At 38.1% G+C, this 27,994-nt stretch overlaps 1 protein-coding gene across 9 annotated transcripts; it reads right to left on the reverse strand.

Moving 5' to 3' along the window:
• Window positions 1–5,150: 5,150 nt before the first annotated feature.
• LOC109068352 (mitochondrial proton/calcium exchanger protein) lies at window positions 5,151–27,785 on the reverse strand. Of its 9 annotated transcripts, XR_006161480.1 has the most exons (16): window positions 26,031–26,217; window positions 18,732–18,789; window positions 17,638–18,109; window positions 14,027–14,170; window positions 13,756–13,893; window positions 13,348–13,551; window positions 12,761–12,880; window positions 12,542–12,673; window positions 12,241–12,411; window positions 12,024–12,149; window positions 10,298–10,432; window positions 10,022–10,215; window positions 9,773–9,805; window positions 9,085–9,241; window positions 8,721–8,988; window positions 5,151–8,685 (listed from the first exon to the last, which is right to left on the reverse strand). XR_006161480.1 is itself a non-coding variant. In XM_042768735.1 (15 exons), exons 1-15 carry the CDS (start codon window positions 27,142–27,144, stop codon window positions 8,836–8,838), a joined length of 2,313 nt encoding a protein of 770 aa, XP_042624669.1. In that variant the 5' UTR covers window positions 27,145–27,785; the 3' UTR covers window positions 5,151–8,835. The 9 variants fall into 9 exon arrangements, 8 of the variants coding, with proteins under 8 accessions (XP_042624669.1, XP_042624668.1, XP_042624664.1 ...); XM_042768735.1 differs by lacking the exon at window positions 26,031–26,217 and adding an exon at window positions 27,066–27,785 and having other exon boundaries at window positions 5,151–8,988; window positions 17,638–18,106; XM_042768734.1 differs by lacking the exon at window positions 26,031–26,217 and adding an exon at window positions 27,066–27,785 and having other exon boundaries at window positions 5,151–8,988.
• Window positions 27,786–27,994: the final 209 nt, after the last annotated feature.

Here is a 27,994-nt window from a genome sequence, read left to right on the forward strand (position 1 = left end):
TTTATTTTTTTATTATCTGTAAACACACACAAAATGAGGGATATAGAAAGGGAGGAAGCAACTGGTCAGAAAATTTATTAGCATGGCTTTACATTCAAGCAAGCAGAGACCTGGTTTTGCATGTACATGAGGCTGTGTGTGTAACACTGGATTGTCAAAGCTGTAATGAGTCCCGTGAGAATGACCAGCTGTCTTCCAGCCAGGAAATCCACTTTACACCAGTTATTTTCCTCTTCCTTAACTCTTCTCTTCTCTTGCCTAACTCCCTCTCGTTCGTTTTCTCTCTCTTTTTCACATCCCTCTGAACTGTGCCAATAGTTCAGCCTTCTTAAAGAGCAGCTTCACCAACACCTGCTCAGCAGTGTCCTGACACACAAACACACACACACACACACACACACACACACACACACACACACACACAAAATCACGTTCGAACTGGAGGACAGCACATTCACTATGAACTGACCCAGACACTCCACAACCAAATACAGACTACGCTTCTAAAATAGGCTTTAGTTAAGTAGACTTCAGTAATTCCATGGTATTCTTTAATATGAAAATGTCATAACAGAACTTTCCAGTTTCGTTCTGGTAATGTATGCATGACTTCTCCAATCATTTTGTAAACTCTGCCCCTGCAAGCTCATGTTCAACTTCCTCTACTTTTGATGGCAATACCCACATCTAAACATCCAGTCAATAATGATTCATAAAGCCAAGTCCCTGCCCTACATTTTTTCTTTTTTGAGAAGCTGTTTCACGCAGGTGTACATCACAACAAGGAGGAAAACATCTATCACTACTTCCATTTCATCACAAATTTAGTAGGGAGTTGGTCCCTTCATTTGTCTGGGAAAGCTTCCAACAGATGTTGGAATGTGGATGCAGGGATTTGCTTCTAATCAGATACATGAGTACAGTGAGGTCAGGAACTGATGTTGGGTGATGGAGTCTGGTTAGCAGTCCATTTCCGCTGATGTCATTTCCAGTCAAAACACATTTCACACTGGAGTCACAGACAGGTCCGGATGTTAGTCTGCTAAATATTTCTCAGGCATCTGCGCATTTCTCAGATAGCATCTTTGATTGTTCATACTATGCGATTGTCACTCATGTGAACAAACACTGATTTGCCTCAGATTTCAGGCTTTTTGTTGCTGATCTCCAGAAAAGTCAGTGAATGAAAATCGGGCCTAAAATCATGTAGTGCGTCTGGGCACCATAAGCGTTAGCAGCTCTAGATCCTCCTTCAGACTGTCCTCCTTTCATATTCTACTGCATTGCTTTTCCATTGTTTTTCTATGTAAACATGCACTAGAGACAAAAGTGTTTAACCATTGCACTCATGTCACTGACGTCTTGCTTCTTTTTTGGTCCCTTTATGTTCCTCAATCTTCCTGTGTTCATTTTAGGATGTGAAAACCTCTGTTGACATTCAAAATCACAAACATTTCCTTCAAAGTCATGACAACCATGTTCTCAGCTTCCGGCCTCCCGTAATATAGACTGCATGCTGCAAAATGATTGTTAGAATGACTGATATATGTATAGCCTGCAACTCATGGAAACTAGCCTGAAATTATTCATGATAATTATTTAGCTAAAGCTTATTGGCTCTGTAAATATCACTAAATTCTATCCATATTTCATACCCTTGTCTGGTATTTTTTGGTTAAAATACCACCACATTTCTGTTTTGTAAGAGTAGTATTTCCTCACAACACACACTCAAAGCTTCACTTCTATCAACCCGAACCCACTGAACGCTCAAGCTGCACATTAGACCAAACAATCACACTGAAGGCAGAGAAGAGAAACAGGGCGAGGCAGCAGAAAAGGTCAATATTTACTATTCCGTCCATTTAGCGATACCGTCAAGATGTTTTTGTAATTTAGACAGGCCCAACTGGGTACCGAGGCAGTATACAGTACACCACAGAAGTGACGCTGCATGCCAGCAGTTAGAGAATTATACACGGCTGTCATCAGTTCCTCACCAAGTCACACATGATCCGGAATGTGTTTGCGAGCAGTATGTTTAACCCGCGCAAGTTTGCATCACACACACCTGATGGATTGCATGTGTAAAGCGAATCCCGATGAGGTCCTGAGTAAGTGATCCTATTGCAGCATTTCAAACTCAAGCCAGGGCAAACCTCATGATATCAAAACTGCTGCATGTGGTCTTTTTCCTTCGTAGGCCATCACTCTTTGTTTTTCTTCTGTTCTTCTGGATTCTCATGACTTGTGGAGATCATTGTTACCGGCCTATAAGCGTACGTCTTACTGACCACAATGGTTGGCATGGTAACCATGTTTCCCGGCCTCAGTGCCAGGGTTCTGGTGACTGCTGGCGCCATGGCGAGGCAGGCTAACTGAGGGGAACGGGGAGTAAAGAGGTGATGTGTTTGTAGAGGAGTTTGAGGAACAATATTATTACAGGCAGACTGGGAACTCATGGTGAGAGAGGAGTTTGCTTGAGTGCAGTGTGTAGTTCAGCATGCCATCCAATAATATCCCTACATTTGGAGAACATACTTCAGTCACATCAAGGACAAGAGACGGTGAAAATTAAGGAGAGAAAGAACAAGAGACATTTCTATTGCAACAAGCTTTTGGTGATATTGAGCCCATCATATGAGTCATACAGGCCTACTGATTCACATACTGTGTGATGCTGTCCCCTGCCATAACAGTTTCAGTTCTGCTGTTTTCCCATTACAGTTACCCTGCATGAGCCCAGCAAACTGACAAATATGAATGAGACAAATATATAAAAGATCTAAAATGACCCAGTGCTATTAAGAGAGGTAGAGCTTGTCATACACTGCCCCTTAGTGGCCAAACACTTATATAAGCATTCAAAAGACTCAGCTTTTGTAGCTATCCTGTCTGTAAACCATATAGATTAAGATGTCCCACTTAAGAACAATGTGCATTAACTTTGAAATTGTTAGATGTAAGTTTAGCATTTGCAGGTAATGCTGCATCGGCCAGAGAGAAATAAAATAAAAATAAATTCCTTTTGATAATTTAGTAGCAAAATTATAACCCACTACTGGGGCAAGAAGCCATCAGTGTCTTCTGTGCCAATTCTCTGGGTCAGTCAATATTTTTTTTTTTTTTTTTTTTTTTTTACAGATTTTTATACTACAACATTTTCAAGAAATCTTAAAACATTAATGTGTCCACAAGTCTCTTAACAAATAGATGCATTCATCCCAAACTGACCCAAAGCCTTCTCCGGTGCAGGCATCACCACTAGCATGTCATCTCCTGTTTAAACAGAAGCAAAACACAACATGGCTGCACTCGTCATGCCCAGCTGAAGTCTCAGTGCCCCAGTGTGAGCCAAGCGAGCTGGAGAGAATGAAGTGAAGTGTTCTTTCCTGACGTCAGCAACATCTCAGTGTTGTAAGTCTAGTGTAAATGTTTGCTTCCTCAGCATTCTCCAACCTCCATGCACTCTTTCCACTGCGTTCTCAAAAAGAAATAACTTTTTCCCACCAAAACACATCTCTCCAAAGACAAACTTTCAAAACAGTTTTATTTGATGTGTAATTCCATCTCAGGTCTACACAAGAGCACATTGATCTTACACACATTGAAATTTTGTTGACACGCCATGTCTTTTTGTACAATTCTGAAGCATTTTAGAAACATGTAACAAACAAAGCAACAATTATGTAATATAGAAACCATTTCTAATTCAGAGTAAAAAATTAAAAAGGAAACTCTTTTAAAATAGAACTCACTGTGAACTCACAATTACCCTTTATTTTTTACTCTGAGATAAACAGGTTTCCAATAATGGAAGCACATACATTTATGACAATTCATTATGGCTTTTTTATTTAGCAAAATTCTGATAGGTATCTGTACCCCATCCCAAAAACCTTTACAACAAAACTTCCTTGCACCAAAGTACATTCAGCAGGCACCTCTCAGGAAAGCATAGTGAAAGTGCTATGTAAAAAAGTCTACTGCCATTCAATACAGTGCAATATGAGTAAATACACAGCTGCTACAGTGATACAGCGTGATGCATGACCCCTTACTAATGTAAACGCTTCATACATACTCTCAAACATTCTGTGGTCCAAATATATGAACAAAAGAATGCAACCACTGTTTGAAACTAATTCTAAACAGGTTTTCCTAATGGTCTGACAATAAGGTAGCCCTGCCTCCCAACTGTTCTGATTGGTCAGCCAATGTTCTGATTGAAAAAAAGTGATTTCTGTCTGGTAGTAGACATTTGTTAAAGCAGCCTTAAATTCAGTGCATCACTTTTAATATTATTAATTTTTTTTTTTTTTTTTTTTTTTTGCTAAATGTGACCAACACAAAGCTACAAGTGCGATATGAAAATAGTAGCAACTGAGTATTGCAAAACAGAGAGATTGTTAGATACCGAGAATAAGAGAATTACATAAAGCAATAGTGTTGTAGATGAGCAGGGCTTGCAGCTGAAGCAAGTTCTCCATGTCTGCTCATTTATTTAAGTACAAAAAAAGGGAGAGAGAGATTCCCTTGCCTATTGCGTAATATAAAGCATGCACCATTTAATGTTTTGACTGGTCTCAGCATATCTGTGTCCATAAAGTGACTCCAAACGACACACAATATATAAATTATGTAATCTTTCACCATGCTACACACCTAAAATAAAAACTCTTGCAGTGGCCGCCAGAGAAGAGCTGTTCAGGTGTCAGCATAAACAAGAAGCCCTCTTACACAGAGCAGTGTCCTCTTACCAGCCCTCATAGCTTTGCTCTCAGGCCAATAGCTATTCAGCTATTGGGCTGAATAGCTGCTCTCAGGGCAACATGATTTACTGCGACTCTCCCTCCAGCTATTTTATTGTAGATGGGATCATTTAAAGTCATTTTTTAGTCAGGGTGTCCGACTGTTTGAATTTAAGACACTTATTGTGTCAGTTACTCTGTAACTGTTTTCTGCAGTGGTTGTGTATATCAACCAGCGCTAACATGTTATACTTGTGACAGTCTGTTGTCCTACATTCTCAAAAAAAAAGATACAAAGGCAGTCACTGAAGCGGTGCTTTTTCCAAAGGTACATCTTTGGAAACCTAAAAAGTGCATATTAGTATTTTAAACCTAGTGACAACTTTTGTACCTTTTCCCTGATCTATTCATATGAATGCACATGGTATTCTGAACTGGTGTGAGAACATGAATAACATTAGTATTCAACTGATGCACCAAACTGGGTTTGATTTAATTGATAACGTCTTGCATTGCAGTGTTACAAACAGGGACATGTTGATGTTGATGGCTGTGGTTACTTATTGTAAGACTATAGCGCCACCAAGTGGTCTGGCAAATTTAGCAATTTTTTTACTCATACTAAATTATTATGAACAACCTTAATGTTTTATCACACTCCAAGACTTGAATCTATAAATATTACATTTAAATGTTAGACAAAATCCATAACAGTCAAGTTATGAAACAAACCAGGTGAAACGTTCTGTTGCATTATAAGATAAGGTCAAAAACAAGCCTTTTTCAAAATGGTAATAATAATAATAATAATAAAGTGCTCCAAATATCTTTCTGCGGCCTCAAATGCAACAAGGCACTCTCAATTTCTTAATCAGAAAGACAGGGAACTGTGCACGCATAGCAGTAGAACTCAAATTTGAAATTTTATCTTCAAACATATCTTTTCTTTCTTAAAAATATCTCCTAAAAATACAGAAGCACAGCACAGTGCAGTCTAACTGGACTTCTGTGCCATTTAATCTCACTAGTCTAGTTCAGTTTAAGTGTGCTTTAAAACCTCAGAAGACTCTCCTCTCACTATTGTCTCAGTCTTATTTTCACTTTAGCAGAAGCTGTTCAAGCTGGATTTCTGACAGTTTATTGTAATTAAAAAAGAAAAATTTAACTGTAAATCTGTGATCTCTGTGTACTAGTGTAAGCAGACCACACTTACACTTGAATTAATATTATATAACCATATCAATTTGAAGTTACACTTGAAATTTGATCACTACTACAGAGAAGACAGGTTGGATCTGATATCATGCTGTCAGTGACAGGTGAATAATGCAATGGGGGTGAAAAGGTATTAAAGTAATTAAATGCTAAAAAAGTAAGACAAAAATATATATGAAACATGAAGATGCACATGGATTTGAGTCAAAAAAATAAAGAAAAAAAAATTGTATACAACTTAAAGATCAGTTCATTTTATTTGACTTTGGAACCACTTTTATGTTAGGTAGTATGAACAATAAAATAAAATTCCTATTTTAAGTCATATTGGTTTTCAATAACATTTTTTGCACATATCACTCTCATTTTCACCCATTATTCAGTCTACAAGTTAACTAGCATAACAGTATTTAGGTTTTGAACCTTCTAAAATATAGGTTAGTCAAGAAAATACCACAAAAGACACAGACCTTAAAACGGGAAAACAATAAATCACATTCATTTAAATTTGTAAATTAGTTTCCAAGGGCAATTACATCATGTCTTTACTCCCTTCCATCTGTGGTCACTTATATGTGCACATGCACATCTTTTAGAAATTAATCTGAGAACTCAATTTAAAAATAAAATAAAATAATAAAAATATTCGCAAAATAAAACACAATAAGCAAGGTAACTTTACACCTTTCTACAATATTCACACTTCGTTTCATGAAAAACTTTAAAAAAAAATTAAAGTTTGCATTTCCTCAAAATATTTTTCGGTGTGCAAACACAGACATTACATGCAACTTCCTGAGTCTAGATCGACAAGCCAAAAATGGGGAAAAAAAAATGAAGCTCTTAATAATTATAGTGCAATATAAACACACAGAGATTAACTTTTTCTATCATACTGTATAGCAATACTTATTCATTAAAATATATAAGGCCTAAATGTTTTTACTGCAATTTAAGGGTCCCCTAGCTAAGTTACGGACAGTCCACCCCAAAATGAAAATTCTGTCATAATTAACTTACACTCACATGCTTATAAACATTTTTTATTTTTTTTCTGTTGTATGGAAAAATGTAGTGTGAACATTCTGCTAAACATCTCATTTTGTGTTGTATGTAATAAAATAAATAAATAAAAATCATACAGGTTAGGAACAACCTGGAGGGTGGGTAAACAAATAATTCCAGAATTTTCATTTTTGGGTGAACTATCTTTTTAAGGGACACGATGTGAAGTAGGCTCCCAGACTCTGTCTGAGACACAGCAAAGAAACAGTGTTTTGAGATTAAACATGCTGGTCCCTCGCTATGACATGTTTAGGGTTCAGATGATGCTTTCCCTGCCTTATGTGCCCTGTGAAACTATGCTACCAGACTCACGCTACCAGTGAGCATCTGAGTCTGAGAACAACTGCTGCTGCTCTCTCCATGTAAGGAGTGAGGGCTCATCCTGGTCACATAATGTCTGTATGGCTGAGCCGTACCCTGATTCTGTCTGCACTGACCTCCATCTATTCCCTTTCAGGTAGCCAGCAGAACTCTTTCACACATACAAACATTCACAAACACATTTTATCTATTTTTAACCCAAGCTAGCTAACAGAAATGCCCACTGCACAGAAATGTACTGCTAGTGTACAACGCAAATACTAGCATTGATGAACTGATAATATTAATATAGCTATATTATCTCAATTTCATCCCTTGAGCTTACATTGGACAAGAGAATTTGATTACTAAGGCCACAATGTAAATGTGATGCTGAAATCAATCCAAGATAAAAGCTAAATAAAAAACACATCAAAAACTGAATGCGTCTCAGCCACCACCGCCCTGAATAAAGCTCAAGTGCTGAAGGGATTCGTCCCAATACTACGTCCCAATACTACTACATTTGCTGTGTGACAAAAGCCGCAGTGCTTGGTGGCTTGGATGTGTATATACAAGCATAACATCAGCTTCTTTGGTTATTGAATAAACATGAGTGTGATATCAACATCATCTGAGCCACATTCAAGAATCTCATGAAGATTGTGAACTAAAAAAAAATTAAAATAAATAAAAATACAACAGAATAAAACTGGATGAGCAGTGGAATGATGGTGACAGGTGATGTGATGTGCAAAGACAGGAGATGTCCTCAGATCACAGGAAATGACATCACTTAATAATAAAGTATTCGTTTTCCATTAATAAATTTTTGCATCTTACAGATGAAGTGTGCAATTTCTGTGACACAAGGATACTTCCACCCCAAACTCGTGCTATTGGTTGCACTGATGTTATTATGTCCAGCTCAACAAGGCCGCTCAAACAAACAGTTCGCTTTGTGCCAGAAATGACACCTTTAAGAGGGTCTTTTTGAGAATACATGAACAAATATTCTTTCAAAATGTATCTCTGAATTTATGGAGCCTCGAACTGGACAAATAAAAGATATGATGGCCATGAATTAAGAATTCATTTACACAACTTCTTTGTTCCCTTAGTTAAATTTTGGCCATGTTGTACTACTCGTCCCCTCCTTTTAATTTAGTTAAACTGTGGGCATTATTTACCTAAAACAAGGGAACAAATTTTTAATTTCTATTTTTTTTTCTGTATGTCATGTGTGGGGCTCCATAGTGCATTATTTTTGTAATGTTATTAATAAGTAAACATCTTCATTCATTCATTATACTACAGTCTTATTTGAACAAAGCATAGTTTGTTATATATATATATATATATATATATATATCTCACACACACATAAATCCATATGGGACATCAGCACTGTTTTCAGTCTCACTCTGAAGCTTCTTAACACATATTAATAAACCTGAAAAGCTTTAAAAGCTTCAGGATCTTTTCCATTCCCTACAAGGAAGGTCTAGTTTTGAATTTTAGCTGCCTGCTCCTTCTCGACCTTCTCCTTGGCTTTCTCCTTCTCCACCAGCTTCTCCTCTTTCTGCAGCATCACCATGATCTCTGTCACCTGGTTGGTGGAGATATCGATGTCCTCCTTATCGATCAGCTCTACCACCTAACACACGCACACAGAAACACACGCCAGATAAATGTCAACGTCATACTATAATGCTGAAATCAGTGAGGGACCAAAGAAGTCCCATCTTTTTACCTTTAAGACGTCATCAATGTCTATCTTGCCATCTTTGTTTTCGTCGAGTGCGTCTGCGATGCTGAGCAGCTTGTGTTCAGGGATGTTCTGGATCTGCTTCATGACTCCGATGAGCTCGTTGATGCTGATCAGATTCTCCCTGTAGGACAGGCACAGACTGCATACAGGGAACGGTTACTTGATAACACAAGGGGTAAGATGGTGGAGGACGAGTAAATTCACAGATCAACCAATCGCATGCCAAGACAGCCGTGCAGGGTTCCCAGAATAAACGTTTATGAGCGAAAGAGTTTTAATGAGAAAATGATTCACTAATCTTTAAGAATTTTTGACTGAATCATACAAGCCTTAACTGTAGCTTCACAGAAGACAAAAATTAAGGCCTTAAGATAAGTGATCCATCTTATACTTGCAGCACTGAGACCAAGAGTGAACAAGATTTCACAGCACAATCCTAACCACACAACTGATTATCCACAATAATCGGCATTAATTAAAGAAATACTAGTATGACAAGCAGACTGCCGATTGATTAAAACAAAAAAATAAAAATAAATAAATTATTTTTTTTTCTAAAAATCACACTGAAGTGGTGTTTAGTGATTGGTTGGTGTTTAGTCCATATTTTTAAGTTAATGCTTTTGATGAGAAAACGTAACGAAAGGCGAGAGGTCTCCCCTGTCCTTACCTTGGCAAGTCACTATGTTTCTCAAAGAACAATCTAAAAAAAACAACAAAAAATTATCTTCAACTGGACTGGGAACCCTTCTCGTTTACAACCTGTAAGATTATTCTTCCACCACCATTTTACGGTGTGATTGCAACATCCCATCATGCATTACTGAAGACACACAAACACTCACACACAGAAACCACCACCACCATTTAATCCAATTCCATACGAACAGCAAAACTCATGCAAATCAAGATCTCTTACCCAATTGGTGGTGTGGTCCCGCTGTCCACCTCTCCGTCTAGCACCACCTTGTCCTTCTCCAGCTCATTGATGATCTTATGCATCCTACCAATCATGCGGTTGACCCGCTTCGACAGACGCTGACTTGCTTTAGACTCCTTGACCACTTTCTCCTGTCCTGTTTTGGACAGCTCACGCTTGATCTCCTCCAGGTCCTGTAGAGAGACATAGTGGACATCACATGTTTAAATGTTAATGACCAAAAATGAAAATGGACCATTGGTTTATGGTACACACCTCACTGTACTCCTGCACATCATCCTTCAGGTCCTCAAGCTCCTCTTTCTCTTTGGTGAGGAGATTCTTCTGCTCCTTCAGTTTGGTGCAGGCGTCACTCAGCATGTCAATCTCTTCCTTAGTGATCTCCTCTCCCTGAAAAATGGCACACATAGTGTCCATCAACACTCTCTCCAGGGAACACACACACACTTTTCCATACATGCACAGCAGGGTTGGGGAACCTTTGAATCAGTGGTGGATTTAACATTTTAGTGCGGGTTAGATGCTAGCTCTGGAAACTGATCTAAATCCATAACAAATTTAATGAGGAAATATATACAAAATAGATGGAAATTCCATGTAACTTATTTAGTCAGCTAAAGTTATTATTCCAAATAAAATCACTAGCATCATTTATTTCAAAGTCTCGTCTTTGAATTAACTATTTGATAATCAGCTGCACTGAAATAGCTCAAAAGGCACATAATGAATCAGTGATTTTTCTTTCTTCTTTTTATATTGAAATACCTGCACAAATTGATTCGCCAAAATAAATCAGACCTCTCAGTACTAGAGATATATTCTAGCTAGGTACATTTGATTGTCTCAGCTTGCTCTGTTGTGAGACAACCCAGTGTAATGAAATCAGTGATGTGATGCTTTGTCAATCTACATCTTACTGTCCATTAACTTTTGAACGGTTGTGTAACTTGACGCTAGTTTGAGAACAGTTGAACTACTGTCACACTTTCAAAAAGAGTATTAGTTACTCCCCAACTCTGATGCAGAGCCATAAAGAGGTTGTTTTTTTATAAGAGGATCAGTCAGAGGAAAGGAAGGTCTTCCATACAACAAAGGTGATTACAGAAGGTTCACTAAAACCAACTGAAAGGCATTGTAAGGCTAATTCAGTGGGTCTCTGAGCAACATGAGGATTTGCTGCATTTTTGAATATGCAATGTACTACAGACACATTCTTATAAAGGAACAGAGTTAGGGTGAAGTGGAAATGAGGATACAGGAATAACCAGACAAAAAGCTTCTGCTCTTTCAAATCACTTTATTCATAGAGTACTAGTATGTAGATTTGATTCACTAATTCTTACTGACTCATTACAAGAAAAGTTCTGATTATGAAACTGTAAATAAGGGAAACTGTAAATAAAGCGTGCAGTAAAGTGACTAGGAGAGCAGAGCATCAGTGTCTCTCCAGATGGGGAGCAGTTCAGCATCTAACCTGAATACGCAGATACCTGTGCCTCTGCTCAGACTGAAGAAATCAACGCGCAAAATGATACACAACACACAAAAACAAGAGAAAGAGCAGTTCCGGTGACATGACAGTACAAGATCCTGTTCTACAACAAAATCAAGTCAGAGAAGTGAATTAGCAGTTGCTTAATATTTTCGCAGAAACCATTTCACTTTTTTTATTTTTTTTAATGAATAGAAAGTTCAAAAGAACAGCATTTTTTTGAACACTGTAAATGACTTTATTGTCAATTTTGATTAATTGAATGCATCATTGCTAAACAGAAGTATTCATTTCTTTATAAAACAAACAACAACAACAAAATAACAAAAAAACTAGCTGACCCCAAATTTTCAACCATAATGCAAATTTAAGTTCCTCACAAATGACAGGAAACTTTGAGTCAAGTTTTCATATAAATATTTTTGTATTTGATTTTATTTCATGTTAACAAAAAAAAATTGTGTGTGTGTGTGTGAGAGACTGTCTTACCTTACTTCCCTCCAGCACTGGTGCAGTATCCTGTAGTGTTTCTGAATGGATGGCCACGTCTACACTGGAGAGAGCATGTTCTGCATCCACACGTCGCTCTGCTTCCATCTCCACCACCTCAGCCTCCTGGAAACACATATAAAACCTTCCATGAACATTTCAACTATACTACAGGTATGTCGCAGGAATCACTGTCAGACTGAAAGCGACTAATGACCCGTGCAGCCTGTTCCTTTTCTTTCTCTGCAGCATCAGCCAGTCTCTCCTGCTCCCGCTCTCTGTTTTCCTGTCGGATAGCTGCCTCTTCCTGTAGCGTGGCCTCCAGCTTGGTTTTGTTATCCACTTTAGAGAAGTCCAGTTCTGCCACCTTCATCTGTGCCTCTTTAGTCTGTGAATGCACAAATGAACAACACAGTCATTACACAAATCTAAAGCACTTGTTACATGTATAAAACTATATTTTTTTGTAAAATTAACCTATTTTTATTGTAAATATATATATATTGTGCAGTACATACCACAATCTCTGGCAGGTTCTGTAGTGTGGTTTTAAGCTGGTCTGTAGGGGACAGCGTGTCTGGCAAGAACATAGCTCGGGACAGCAGCAGCAGAGATGTGGGGATGTGCTGATTGAGGTGCAGCTCCAACCACTAACATGATCAGAAATGTGAAATACACGATGAGAAGCTGTATTACTAGGAAGTAATGATTGTAGAGGAAAGTGCAGCATGTGTTACCTGTTGAAGCTGTTCTTTCAGTCTCTCCTCGGTCACACCCAGGGCTCTCATCCCTCTCACACGACATGCTGCCTGCAGCTCGGTCACATTCAGACTGTTCACTCCTTCCTCTGCTATCAGCTGTCAATCACACATACACATGCAAAGAAGTCAGCTAGCTGATATAGAAATTTTGGCTGATACGATTCATGATAATTGTTTTAATTTCAACCAGTTTCTTGAGCAGCAAATCAGCATATTTAAATGATTTCTGAAGGATCATGTGACACTGAAGACTGGAGTAATGATTCAGTAAAAAATCTGCTTTGTCATCACAGTAATAAATAACATTTTTTATATATATATATATATATATATATATATATATATATATTATATATAATATATATATATATAGATATATATATATATATATCTATATATATATATATTAAAATAGATATTTTAAAATGTAGTTTAGATATTTAAATTTATCTAACTAAAAAAAAATGACATACATCTGTTATAAATAAAACAAATAAAACAATGCAAAGGTTCTTGAGTCTTCTTGACAACACATCTTCATCTGAGTAAGGACAGGTTCTAACCTTGTCATCTGCACGGATGGCTCGGAGTTTCATGATGAGCTGAAAGCGCAAGAAATTGTTGGTGCCGATGGACTGCAGCTCCAGCAGCTTGCACAGAGCCACCAGTTGCGGTCGTGTCAGATTATCCAAGGTCAGTTCATCCTCAAACAGCTTAGAGAAACGTATGATCTGCTCATTACTGGGTCTCTCTCCAGAGTCTCGGATCTGAGAGAGAAGAAGAAGGGAAACAGAAATAGAATTCTCGTTCAAAAATGCTCTCATTCATGGTGCTTATGAGTAACGGCTCATCTAAGAGCATTTCATAAGCATCACCACACGGGGGAAATACAGAGCTGTGTTTTGAATCACTTGGAGCAGCAGTACAGTTGTTTTTTCAGGATGAGTTCTGAGCATGTGACTATGATCTACCGTCTGAAAGAAAGTGGAGAACTCCTCGGTCACGTTGCCTTTGGCTGCTTTGTTTCTTAGTGCGATCTCCTCGATTGTGTCCTGCAAGAACTTGGCCATCTCTAACTTCACTCTCAGCTCCTTCTTTAGTCTTTCGTCCTGCAAAACACAAAGACAGGGTGTGCGAGAGAGATATATGATATGAGGTCAAATAGGTTTGGTATAAGAGGTGTGACTAGGACAGAAATACGATTAAAGTCTTTATAGATTAAAACTCAAAAGCTCAGTGTACCTTTTTGGACTGTGTCTCAAAGGTGGACGGCAACATATTAGGGAATAGTTTCAGTGCAACAGGAAGCAGAAACTCCATAAATGGAACGATGATAAAGACCAGAAAGGGCAGAAGCCGGAAGACATCTGCACACGTCCTCAGGAACTGCAATTAACATAACATAGGCAGTGATGTCAGCAGATGGTGATGAAATGCAATTATTGATCAGTGGTGGAAAATCTAAGCTCTATAACTAAAAATTAAGTACAACCCTTGAAATCTGTCATGAGGCACTAAGAACTGATTCTACAGGGTGATCTGCTCTGTCAGGACTACATAAAAGAGTAAAATTAGAGCTCAAATCCTGCTGGGGCGTGAAAAGGATGTGTTTATGCATGATTCACTCCTCCTGTAAAGTTAAATAAAATAATTTGAAAGTTAAAAGAGACACGAGACATCAGGTAAAGTACAATAAGACAAAACAAGATCAAATAGATAAATAAGATGAATAAAAAATAAATGAACAAAAAAAATTGATCTGAAATGTGGGCAGATAACATCAGTGCATCCACTCCCCATGGCAAGGACTGACTTCCTGAATCATGTCATATCTAATATAATATAGTTGGTGAAACACGATGAATTCAGAAAATGAGAGGTTAGATAACAAAGGAGCTTCAGTTTTATAAGAGAGGTCCCTGCTCCCTTTATTCCACCTGTGTGTCAGCGGTCCTATAGGAAAAGAAGAATTTAAACCAGGCAGGCCTGAAAAGAGCTTTTGTGTTCAGCCCATTGACATGTATATCAGCACAGGCAGAGAGAGAGAGATAGAGCGCAAGGGGGAAAGAGGAGGAAAACAGGGAAGCCTGGAGTGCGAAATATTCAGGGACGAGTGAGTGGGATGGAAAGTGAAGGCATTCCAAAGGAAGTGGTCAGGAGAGAGCAGGACAGAGGGCTTGGGAAGGGGGTTGATCACTGACATCAAAAGCTAAAGGAACCCACGCTGTGCGAGGCCAGTTGTGAATAGGCAGGATTAAGAATGAAGCAGGTCAGAAGAATAGTGAGAGTGAGGTGCGACAGATGCTAGCTGAGGCAGAGGCATTAACATACCTCGTGATGCAAATGTTTACAGAGCTCAAAACATAAAGAAAACCTCAGTAAGCTCTTGATAACAACTAATTATGACTACCCAAACATATACAAGCTGTAGATGTTTTTGAACCAAATGCTGTAAAAAAACAAACAAACAAAAAAAAAATACTTCCAAGAAAATCTCACAAGGCTTTAGGCAATAAATAAAGGAAATATAAGCACTAATAGTGACACTTGCCTTAGTAAACCATTAATGTTTACAATGATTGCTTGCAGCAAATGTTTTCAAAGTGTTTGCTGGAACACCAAATTTTAAGGGGGTTTCTCTATCTCTGTGGCTTAATGTAACTGTCACCAGACTAAAACCAAACATCCCTTCTCAGTACTATTGCCATGACTGTGGAGAAATGATAGGAGAAATGTAGTGGATAATGGTGGCATTAATATCCCAGCAACCCAAGGACAGACAGTTCATTCTAAGCGAGTGAGAGAGTGACACAGAGCCTGAGCAGTTTCCAGTACGTACTGACTTAGAACGCAATGGAGGCCTCCAACAGTTATAGATTACATGCGTCACTCAAGTGTCACTTTACAACAGACTGAGTCATGCAACTGTCTGAGAATTTGAGGTTGGGAAGGCATTAGCACTATGCTAACAGAGAAGATCATGTGATACAATGTGTGATAGTTGCAATCTGCCGTAAGCTTGAAAGCTCAAATATCATACAGAAGAGCAGGAACCTTGCTTTTACACTATCAAGTTTGGGGTCGGGATGATTTTGTAACGTTTTTAAAGTCTCTAATGCTCACCAAGGCTGCATTTATTGGAAAAATACAATAAATCTGTCATATAATGAAAAAGTATTACAATTTAAAATAGATGATTTCTATTTCAATATATTTTAAATATACAATTTATTTCAAGTTTATATCCTTAAAGCCTCAGGAAGCCCATTAGTCCCATGTAAGCTGGTTAAAGCGTCTTGGGTAACTAATCAGTAATCTATAATTGCTGCTTCATGAAGACTCAGCATGGCACTGACTGAAATCATTAAGCTACAGAAAGACATCCAATCAGACTTTATAGGACTGGGATTAAACTACGGAAGAATGACACGTTAATGTAATTAATTAGTTATAGAAATAAATAACACGCTAAAAATTTTAACACAATTAAAAGTGCCCTAGGACATCTTGAAAAATGCTAACTTTAGTCGGATAGCACTAATAGTGTACATCCCAAACCTCCCTGAAAATCGCCGTCCAAAGCCACGCCTCCTGAACCAACATTACTACAATACATCACTGTCATTCAGCAGTGCGAAACAGGGTGCGCAGAGGTATGCAAATATATATATATGTTGACAGGCAGGAGGAAAGCCTATCATAATGTTCGGACCAAACAATTTGATTGGACGAACATTTCTTGGTCCTACACCTTCCATGGATGATATAAATACATATTAAATATATTTAGACCACTTAACTTAATGATTGCTATTGGGATGTGAAGAGAATTTCAACCAGCATAACAAAAAATGTTTCTGAAGACAATCATCTATTGCACCTTTAACACAATAATGTCTGTTTTTGCTCAATTTTGCCAATGGAAAAATGTCCTATTTAAGCCACAGCAGAACTGTTGTATGTCTCCAAGCAACACAAAACCTCGGAATGAATTCAGAGTTTTAAATGAATCGGGTGGACCAATGATTCAATGGCCCATTCATAAAGAGAGCCATTTACTTCATTCCTGAATGAATCAGACATTAGAACGAATCAAATGAATGAATGAATGAATGATTGAATGACTCAATGATTTATTAATTAAAGGGGGGGTTGATCAGCTTTTTTCAAAGGCTTGAACGTGTTATTTTCACATATTTTACAAAACAGTCTTTTGAGTTCCTGGTTCTATAAAGCCACGCAATGGGCTCTGATTGGTTAGCGGGCTCATTGTGTTTGTGATTCACTAACTGCCTAGCACACATTGTCCGGAAACGTCATGCCCCCTAACCATTTCGGGTAGTTGCATGTTCCTGGGGGCAGGGTTTATGTAAACATCAGGGTTAGTGATGTCACAAACCTGGGAAGAAGCTTGTTGTAGTCCCCACCAGCCTTTAGTTAAAAAGTGAAATCATAATCAACCACCCCTTTAAGACATTTACTGCCACCTACTGGAAGTTTTAGTTTCTTATTTAGAGTATCATTTCATTAAAAAAAATTATTTCATATTTCCATATTAATAAAAATCTGAAAAAGAAAATCCATATTTATAAAAAACTAAGTAAAGGGCCAGTTCACACAAAAAAAAAAAAAAAAAAAAAAAGCAAAACTGTTTAGAATTTTTTTCTAAAGCTACTTTTTGCAACATATTTAATGCTTTTCTCATTTAACACAACAATGGCTATAAATAATCTTTTGGGGGTGATTTCTAAGCCAAATTGCGATTAATTTGCAATTAATATAATTCATTAATATTCACATCACATCATTTATTAGATTTAAAATTTTTATCACTTGACAGCCCTAATGTTTACCTGTCTCCTCTCTCTGCGTGACAGAATGTGCCCATTCAGCACCCTCCAGAGCATCCGAACGGCGATAGCCGTATCAATCCACAATAGACGGAACCCGTGATAGTAGTGCTTCACCTCGTCAATCACACGTTGGCTTATTGTCCGTCGCACAGGTTCTGCATCTACCGTTGGGCTGTACACCGGTCCACCCTCCTCAAGCTTTTTATTCCGATCCTTCAGTGAACGTAAAGAACGCTCTACCTTTGAATCATCATGGAGGGGGCCTGTAGTATGTACCCACCTGACCGGGGTGTTCTGTGGCCAGGCTAGCGTCCTGAGGTATGTGGAGTGGGTGTGAACAGGGTCACGTACTAAGATGGCACAGTACATGCGAGGTGAAGAGGACAAGCGGCGCTGAGGCGCTGATGAACTGTCAAGGTACAGGGCAGATGATGCAAGAGGCCAGATGGTGCCTGCAAGAACACCAGGACTGCTGAAAAACAGACATCATGCATCAGCCTAAACAATCTTTAAATAAAGACCCAATTTGAAAGAATAAATAAATAAATAAAAAATGACAATGTTTTTGAAACAAGTTTCTTATGGTAACCAAGGCTGCAATTATTTGATCAAAAATACAGTAAAAACAGTAATACTCTAAACAACAATATTTATATTAACAGTAATATTGTTACAATTTAATATAACTGTTTTCTATTGTAAGATATTGTAATATGTAATTTATTCTTGTGATAGCAAAGCTGAATTTTCAGCAGCCATTAATCAAGTCAGAAATTCTAATATACTGATCTGATGATCAAGTAACATTTATTATTATTATCATTCAAAATTTAGAAATCAAAAATATGTTCATCATAAAAGAGATGTATTCAAGCCATAGTATACAAGAATTGCACTTTTCCCCAAATAGATTCAGACAAAAAAAAAAAAAATATATATATATATATATATATATATATATACACAGACACCAATACATACATACATACATACATATATATATATATATATATATATATATATATATATATATATATATATATATATATATATATATATATATATATATATATAAAATATTTGGTTCCATTTACCTGTTTGTGGCTAACCGCAGTGCAGTGCAGTTAAAGCATGCGCTTTCTGATAACTTTCCTGAAAGAGATTCAGAGTAAAGAAAATATACAATTAGATATCATGATGTCATACAGCAAACTTATGAGATCACCAAGAAGTATGGACCAACAGAGTAATGCAATACAGCTCTAGGAACTCCATGCATCTGTGCACCATGAACAACAACAACAACAACAACAAACAAACAAACAAACAAAAAAATGTTTGATATGATATAACAAAAGGGGGTCATGACATGAAGAGTGCTACAGACTACAAGCCAGCACAGGATCTCAGAAAAGGACACAGAAAATGCTTGGTCCCTTGCCAGTGGTGCATACACAGACAGAGAAAAACATCACCACTGCCAAGAGAAAGAACACACAAATGAAGGTATGTAAGGTAAGGTCCCAGGTGTGAACTGTGCCAGAAACAGAGCGATGGAGGCACTTAGATGCATCTGGAGGAATCCAAAATTCTTTCAACTTTATCATCAAACCTTAATTCAGGAGTTTTCAAACTTTTTTGATGCCAAGAACCCTTACATTTGATTTTTCCAAATTTTATAAAGGCAACAAAATTACACAATTGTGCTTTTCTATTATTATTGTACAGTACTTAAGCAAATTATTGCTTCATTGCATTATTTTGTTCACAAAACAATATGCAGATTTTTTTCCATCATTGTTATAAAAAATACATACTTTATAAAGTAGAAATAAATAAATAGTAATGACAAATTTGGTTAATGTGAAAGTAAAAAAAAAATCTTTAAAGATATTTACTACTATCTTAAAGGAATAGTTCACCCAAAAATGAAAGATATGGAATAGTTAACTCAAAATTGAGTTGTTCAGTAATTGTTTGATTTATCTCTTCTTGTTAAAACCCTGTATGAGTTTATTTTGAAGATACAGCTGTCGGTCCCCACTGACTTCCACAGTATGGAAAACAAATTACTATGGAAGTCAGTGGGGTCCAGACTCCAGAAATTGTTTGGTTATCCACAACCTTCAAATATATTGTTTGGCAGAAGAAATAAATTTCATGGAATAACTTAAGGATTAGTAAATGAAGACATAATTTTAATTATGGGTGACCAATCCCTCTTAAGAGCACATATTAACTTTGACAGCCCTAAAAACATCTTCTCTCTCAAGTTTTTGCAAACCTCCTGAAAACCCAGGGTTTAATTAATACCTAAATAACAGAATAACATTTTCACATCTCAGTCTTCAATGGAGTTGTGTCAGGAAGCAATATCGAACTTACACAATCATTTAATGCTGTTATGTCATGGAATGTGCAACTACAAAATACATTACTTATCGGTCTTGCCGTCAAGTATAGAAACTGCACCTGACTACATGCTTAACCCAATGCTTGAATGATTCGTTTAAAATTCTTTTATCCATCTAGTCAAAACAATTTGTCATGTCCATTGCACACTGGCACTTAATCCATCTGACTGTGTGCTATTTATTTGTGTGTGTATGTGTGTGTGTGTAGATTGGTTGTGACACAGCCTCCATACATATTACATCAGGATACAGACCTCACAAAATCACTGCAACTGATGCAATGAAGAGTTTACATAGCTCACATATTTACACTGGATGGATGGACCAAACATTCCTGGAGGATATTCCCCCTCTCAAGCATATGAATAATTACATGTACTGCTTATGTTAAACTACAGTACGGTAAAACAAGACCACCCATAGCAGCTGTCTGTCAGTTGTTCAAGCATAGTATTTCACAAGTAATGACCTTCACAAACACTCTCGACATCTGCGACAAACTCATGACCGAGCACATTTCAGTGATGTCTAACTCATGGTAAAGTTAGCTACACTTCTTCAGCAGGAAGAAAGTGAAAGTGACGTGACATACAGCCAAGTGTGGTGACCCATACTCAGAATTCGTGCTCTGCATTTATCCCATCCAAAGTGCGCACACACACACAGCAGTGAGCCCACACACACTGTGAACACACACACACGGAGCAGCTGCAGCACCCGGGGAGCAGTTGGGGGTTTGTTACCTTGCTCAAGGGCACCTCAGTCGTGGTATTGCCGGCCCGAGACTCGAACCCACAACCTTAGGATTCGGAGTCAAACTCTCTAACCATTAGGCCACAACTTCCTTTTTACCACAAACAGGGCAAAGTCTAAATATCCCAAACCACCAGACTTCTCGCCTGTTGAAGTGGGTTACTTAAAACAATACCATATCTTCTGCCTGTGCATTTTCTGCAATGATTTTGGGTTAATATCTACATAATTGTTTGTAATACAGCAAAAATGTGTTAAATACAGGGCTGAAAGTGCTATATTTTTGTTGATAGTTAATCACATTGAGTAATCAAATTCATTTTTAACCCACTGTTCCTTTTTAACTAATAAACCATTGATTGGTGGAGAGCTCCTGCCTCAAGTGGAGGAGGTGAAGTATCTTGGGGTCTTGTTCACAAGTGAGGGAAGGATGGAGCGGGAGATTGACAGGCAGATAGATGCAGCTTCTGCACTGATGCGGTCGATGTACCTGTCTGTCGTGGTAAAGAAGGAGCTAAGCTGCAAGGCGAAGCTCTTGATTTACCGGTCGATCTACGTTCCTACTCTCACCTATGGTCATGACCGAAAGGACAAGATCCCGGATACAGGCGGCCGAAATGAGCTTTCTCCACAGGGTGGCTGGGCACTCCCTTAGAGATAGTGTGAGGAGCTCGGCCACTCGGGAGTAGAGCCGCTGCTCCTCCACATCGAGAGGAGCCAGCTGAGATGGCTCGGGCATCTGTTCCGGATGCCTCCTGGACGCCTTCCTGGGGAGGTGTTCCGGGGACGTCCCACCGGGAGGAGGCCCCGGGGAAGACCAAGGACACGCTGGAAGGAATAAGTCTCTCGGCTGGCCTGGGAATGCCTCAGTATCCCCCTGGAAGAGCTGGAGGAAGTGTCTAGGGAGAGGGAAGTCTGGGCGTCTCTGCTTAAACTGCTGCCCCCACGTCCTGGCCCTGGATAAGCGGAAGAAGATGGATGGAACCCACTGATTGTGGAAACCATATACTCAATTCACCCGTGTTCACCTGAAACAAAGGGGATTATGATCCACCTGCATCATGGCTTGAATGTACCAAGATAAGCCAACTTTTATTATCAGGGTTTTCTTTACTAGTCATAGGCGAACAGTTACCTAGGGCGCCTCCAACTAAAGGGGGCGCAATGAGTGCCTCAACGCCCACTTAAACACATTAACATAATGACACTGCATTTTAGCAAAAAAACACCACTTGTTAAGTACATTTAAGCATCTAAATATTATCATTAGAATGTTTTTAAATGTTATTAGTTTAACCATGATTTAGTGTATCTGTATATTGAAATTATATATTTGAATGACAGCATCAGCAAAATAACGCAATTGTTTGGTAGGTTACTATAAGCAAATTTTAAAATGTAACCAAATTTAAATAATCACATTATTATCCTATTCAAAAGCATACATCTCCAATATGGATTTTGCCAAGGGCGCCAAAGTGGTCTGAAATGGCCCTAATCCATATTGTTTGCTAACTGATGTGTTGCGCGGCTGGCGCCAGGTTTGATGTCTGTGATGCAAGAAGTACTGCTATTTTGCATGTCACAAAGTGGGATGTGCTAATTTAAAGAGCAAGTGCAAATTATATTTTAATTAAACATTAAACATTCTTGGATGAACTGTCTTTTTAAAAAGGAAAATGAAGGGAGTGGAGGATGTCCTTCCACTTACTGTAAATATAACTTCTGGAAACCCCCTTATCTGAAATAAGCCAGTAAAGCTATTCTCACCCATTCTGACTCTATCCCACACATGCAGGAAAGCATACAGTTTCCCTCTCCCCGAAATACAGCAATCCATCAATCCTAACTATCTCTTGAACTATTTTCCTCTCCAGTACACCACAAAATCTCTGGATTACATACACTTATGGTCTCATGATTTTCTGACTTATCCACTCAGAGACAATAGGATAAGGCCAGACTCCATATTTAATCCACTCTTATCCCATTTCCCTTCTGTACTATGCTTTAGGACCTTTGCTCCAATGCCCAGATGAAGTCTGATCTGGGTGGTGCGCGCCATAATGTTTGCTACAATTGGAAGACCCTTGACCCAGTGCCCCCAGTGCAGTCTAATCCTATTGATGCCAGGAGATATGCTTTCTGTCTTCTTTCTCTCCCTATATTTAGCTCTATCTGGCCTCACACCTTGAGGTCATTCTACTGCTGGCAGATGGCCTGAGATCTCTATCCTCTTGTACATCTCCTTGTGTTTGCATATAGAAAACCAAGTTTTCTGAAAAAAAAAAAAGACAATAGAGTACACTCTTAAAAATAAAGATTCCAAAAGGAATCTCCAAAAAAGATACAAGTGAACATTTCTTAAAATAACTTTCTTTCCTAATATATAACATTTTAATCATCTAAGGAACCTTTTTCCACTGTAAAGAAACGTGTGCAATGGAAAGGTCCCATGGTTGTTAAAGGTTCTTCATGTAAGCAAAGATGCCAACAGAGAACCTTTATTAGTATAGAACAGAAAAATAATAGAGTTAAACAATCAAGGGACTGTAAATTTAAAATAAAACACAGCCTGTATAGAATGATGACATGTCGAAAGAACCTGAACTTTCATGGGTACAGTCTAACTTCCTTTAAGTTTGGAGGGAAAACAAAAATAAAAGATTTTGTGGTCACGAATCTTCCTTTCTGTTTTAGGATGCTATCCAAAGTACACAACTGCAACAGATTTAGGGTGTGTCTAGGAGAGAAATGAACAGAGAGTCATCATATGAGGGTGGGCCCACAAAATTCCTTTATCCCAGCTTAAAGTGCAGAGTCAGCTACAAGTAAGCAATACATAGACCGACTTTCCTAAACACTGTAACCCTTTCGCAACATTGCTCTGTTAGTTCGAGCAATTCAACCAAAGAATTCAATAATGCGATCCGTTAACATATCCTGCATGCTGACATCTTGGCTCATGGGCATTACATTTTAGGCACAACACCTGAGCTATAAGTGCCATGTGACTTAGAGCCCCAGGAAAATTACATCTTTGCATGCTGACTGGCTGATGGCACCAAAAGAACACACTACAGTCTTAAATCCTTTACTAGTGATGTCAAAAGGCAGCAGACAGGGGAAAAAACTTTAATTTAAGGAAACACATAAATGTTGGTATGCACTTTGACCCCTTTGGTTTGGCATGTCAACTTCTGGCCATATGTGTAACACTGAGGGCAGAAACTAAGTTCTTGCAAGAACCACACAAACTCTGGGCACATCAGGTGTCCTTCTCTCTCATGTTGGTTGCCTGTGCCAAGTCACAGTCTGTGCTTGTACAATTAACCAGCTTGGTAGAACTGATAAGATAACACCATCTCTGGCAAAAGACAATGTTGGCTTACGTCTTCACTACAAATTTACCAAACAGTAAACTTTTATTTCAATATTTTGTGCATGTTGCATCAATGTCAACAGCCAAACTATTCATTCATCTAAATAATCATTTAGTTAGTTAACTCTTTCCCCAAAATTGACGGAATTTTCCGGCTTTCCGTGTTTTCACTGGCATACAGTAGGAGGAGTTATTATGCATCTTGTGAAAGGGCATCAACATCAAGCATTGAACACCATATAAATCAAAACGGTCTAAAGTTACCCAATCAAATAATGTTCCAGGGAATGGTATAGAACCGTGCAAGCTTTGGATGTGTTGATGGCGATCTTTTCCACCTATGTTTTGATCATCATTCTGAATCTGATCCAAATGTAGTCTTTTACAAAAATGCAATTTTCTCAGCTTTTTGTTCAACATTTTCTTCATGAAACTTGCCCACATTCAAGTGTTGATAAAAAAAAAGATTGCATGAAGCTAGAATAAAACTTTTTTTGTTTGTTTTTTTAAAGCAGAGGCTCTGTTCTTTAACATACTGCATGTTAAGATATTCATACAAAAATATTCTGGGTGTTATTAAACTTTTGTGAAAATGATCAAAAACACTAGCGGTGGATGGCAACTTAAAAGAAAAAAAAAAACCCTGGCAGGGAAAGAGTTAACAGCCTGTGTTGTCATGCTTATTGGTAGGTTTAGCTTTTTAATGATAATCGACATTATCAATCCTGAATATTAAGACTGAATGTTATGAAAGCTATTCTTGGAAGCATTTGTTTACCTAACAATGCATATTCAGATCGGACCTCTAATTTATAGGCTTGTCAAGCAGAGCTGCGGTTAATCGGTTTCTAGCTACAAGAAAGAAAGTCCACACATGGGAGTTACTGGGGTTTCTCAGGAAGCACTTCAAGTATATTTCAAAATCAGTTAGAGATTGTGGGAGCAATGCTGTGGTTCAGTAAGCAAAAGAGCATGTTTTATTTCGTTTAGACAAGGTATAATGCCATAGCTGCTTGCTACGGTTGCAAGGTAAAGAGATTTGTGCTGTGTAATTTTTCTTTCTTTATTTATTTAAAGAAAACTGTAAACAAAGTATGACTGAATTGTTTTTTAATTAAGTATAAATTAAATGTATTATCAAGGGTGAATTAAACAGACTTTGATTTGTAATTTTTAATTATTATAAATATTAATATTGGTTATATATCAAGATATGACATATGTCTAATCAAGGAAATTAAAACAAAAATGCCGGATAAAAACAGACAACAATGAAAACTTTACAACTCAGTCCATATAAGTGACACAAACACATAAAAAAATAAAAATAAAATAACATTCAGCAAAATATTGTTTAATTATCAATACTGACCAGAATTACTTCATTTCAGGCCCCAGAAGGGGGAAAAAAAGCTTATAAGTAATAGTTAATTTAATAAGGCTAACTTTTCATTAAATAAAAACCTTTTAAAAAATTAGACAAGTTTGTAATTATTATAAAAATTAGGTATATGATTCCCTATTATGTACTATTGTACAATTCGACTACTACATAGGCCTATGTCAAATACGGTTGACTTCGAAAAGTCACTAATGTCAGTCTGACAGATGTGATTATAAGGTGTATGAATAATGCTTTACTAAGGCCCCGTTTACACTTGTGCGTTTTCAATTTTGGCTTTTGAAAACAACGGCGTAGTGCCCACATCATGCCCCAAATTCGCTGTGCGTATCCTTTACGTCCGTGAGTAAACAATAACATAATGCTAACTGTTGTACCCATAGATATACTGTATACGCAGATGCCTGATTGGCGACTGTTTAATACATATTTGCGGTTGTACCTGCGTTCTCAGTTGTGTAGTGTGGACGGAGAACGTTTCTGAAACGGAGTGAAACCGTGTATACAGGAGACAGGTCGATAATAAGGAAGTAGCCAGTGCAGTCTGTCCTCAGATAACCTCCAGTGCACACAAGGCTACGAGCTTCTGTTCTCCAGCAGCCCGAGCAAAACATGACGCTCCAAACCGATATATAGACGATATATTACACATAGACTACAACTATATAAACATTTCAAACATTGCTCCTGCAACCAACACACCGCTGTTCATCCCTGTAATTCAACGTCTAACTTAAAAAAAGCACTCCATAAATAAACGAAAGGCAAACGTTTCTTCAAATGACTCGCATGTTGAACACAATGAGCTGACAAACCAACCAGAGGTCGTCAACAGTTACAGCGCTGTTATTTTCCAGAACTGACTTACAGACACCGAGCATGACGACACAAACGCGCGAGCACGTGTGATACTGAAGCCACCAGTATCTGTGCCAGTGCACTGGACGCATCCCTCATACATTCTGCTCAGGAAGACGATTAAACACGACGGTTCTCGGTGATTATGACTGATTCAATCTGTGAGGCTATAGCTTGTTAGCTAATCACTTAAGCCTCTCATTTCAGCAGTCGTTCAAACATGTAATCTTGCGGGCCAGGTTTGAGAGCTAAGTTGCAAACTCTATGATTTAAACCAATGTAGTGTCAGGAGGGAGTCTTTTCATAAGACGACTGCAGCAGTGTGCCTGGCAGCTCTTAAAATCTCCGGATTGAATAACACAGTAAACGAATCAAGGTGATATTAAAGTCGCAAGGCCTTGTCGGCTTTGCTATAAAAATAAAACTGGTTACTGCAGGCCTATATATCAGCACAATGCGTCGCATTTTGACAGTTCATAATATAAGGCTCGCTGCCCGTTTCAATACATACACACAGGCAGAGAGGGAATTACCATATTAACCATTAAAATCATGTTCAAAACAATACATTTAACCACATACTAATCTAACTCCTGTGATTAACTAAGAAGAGTTTTACCTTTTCTGAATTCGTGCTTTAATGACCGAGATGTTATCAGCAAAGGTGTCCGAGACCTGGTGAGCAAAATCGATGCCATTCTGTTCCCGTCTTTATGGATGAATATAATATATGAGGCGTCAAACGTTAATGTGATCTTTACAGTACGTAAAGAGGTAATACACTGACGGTTTATGAACTAGCCACAGAAGTCATAGTCCTAAACTCTTGGCTCATGCCCTTCTAGCCTCCTCGGTGATTCAAGCGATGAGTTTGCAAGCGTTCGGTGTCTGCTTCCGTCTTCCTGTGGGTTGAACTCAGCCAGCAGGGGGCGTGTTGCAGTTTCTGCCTGTGAAGGTCACGGGACTGACCGGGAGAAAACGATGAAGCGAGCGACCACACGACCTCCAATCAAATGTCTGGACAAAGCAGACTCTTAAACTAAATGAACTGACTAACAGTGCAAGCTGATTAGCTTTCAGATATCCGAGAAAAGCCAACGTTAGACATGATGTAGTTTTACACACATCCTAAATGATGTGCACAAGCAATTGACGCTTGTTTTATGTAATAATACTAACGTACATAGATTTTTTTTTTTTTTTTTTTTTTAATAAACGCGATTGCTAAACATTCTTCTAGAAACTGAAATTAAATGGGTATAAGCCGCTTTTGAAACACTTTTAATGGTTTGTGAACCCTGGCCAATGAGGTAAATACGTGTCTTGGCGCCAATGTTGCCAGATGTTCGTAGAAAAGCGAGCCATCAGATTTAGTAAAATATGCTCAAAATACGTGAACTGTCTCGCTAAAACAACTGAACTCAGTTTCATTTCTTCCGAGGGGGATAATCGCGTGCTTCATTTGGTCTGTTTATTGTAGCATAATGTACATAAAACATTGCATTTGCTGCAATGGATTTGTCTTATATAGTTATGTTTTAAATCAAT

This window comes from Cyprinus carpio, chromosome A13, assembly GCF_018340385.1.
Source record: "Cyprinus carpio isolate SPL01 chromosome A13, ASM1834038v1, whole genome shotgun sequence".
Classification (NCBI taxonomy): Eukaryota; Metazoa; Chordata; class Actinopteri; order Cypriniformes; family Cyprinidae; genus Cyprinus; species Cyprinus carpio.

Coding starts and splice junctions, on each gene's coding strand:
- LOC109068352 (XM_042768729.1), bottom strand. CDS start 26,202: ATGTTTTGCTCGGGCTGCTGGAGAACAGAAGCTCGTAGCCTTGTGTGC. Junction 13,894..14,026: donor TTGAGACACAGTCCAAAAAG/GTACACTGAGCT, acceptor TGTGTTTTGCAG/GACGAAAGACTAAAGAAGGA. Junction 9,242..9,772: donor AAACATAGTGACTTGCCAAG/GTAAGGACAGGG, acceptor CCCTGTATGCAG/TCTGTGCCTGTCCTACAGGG.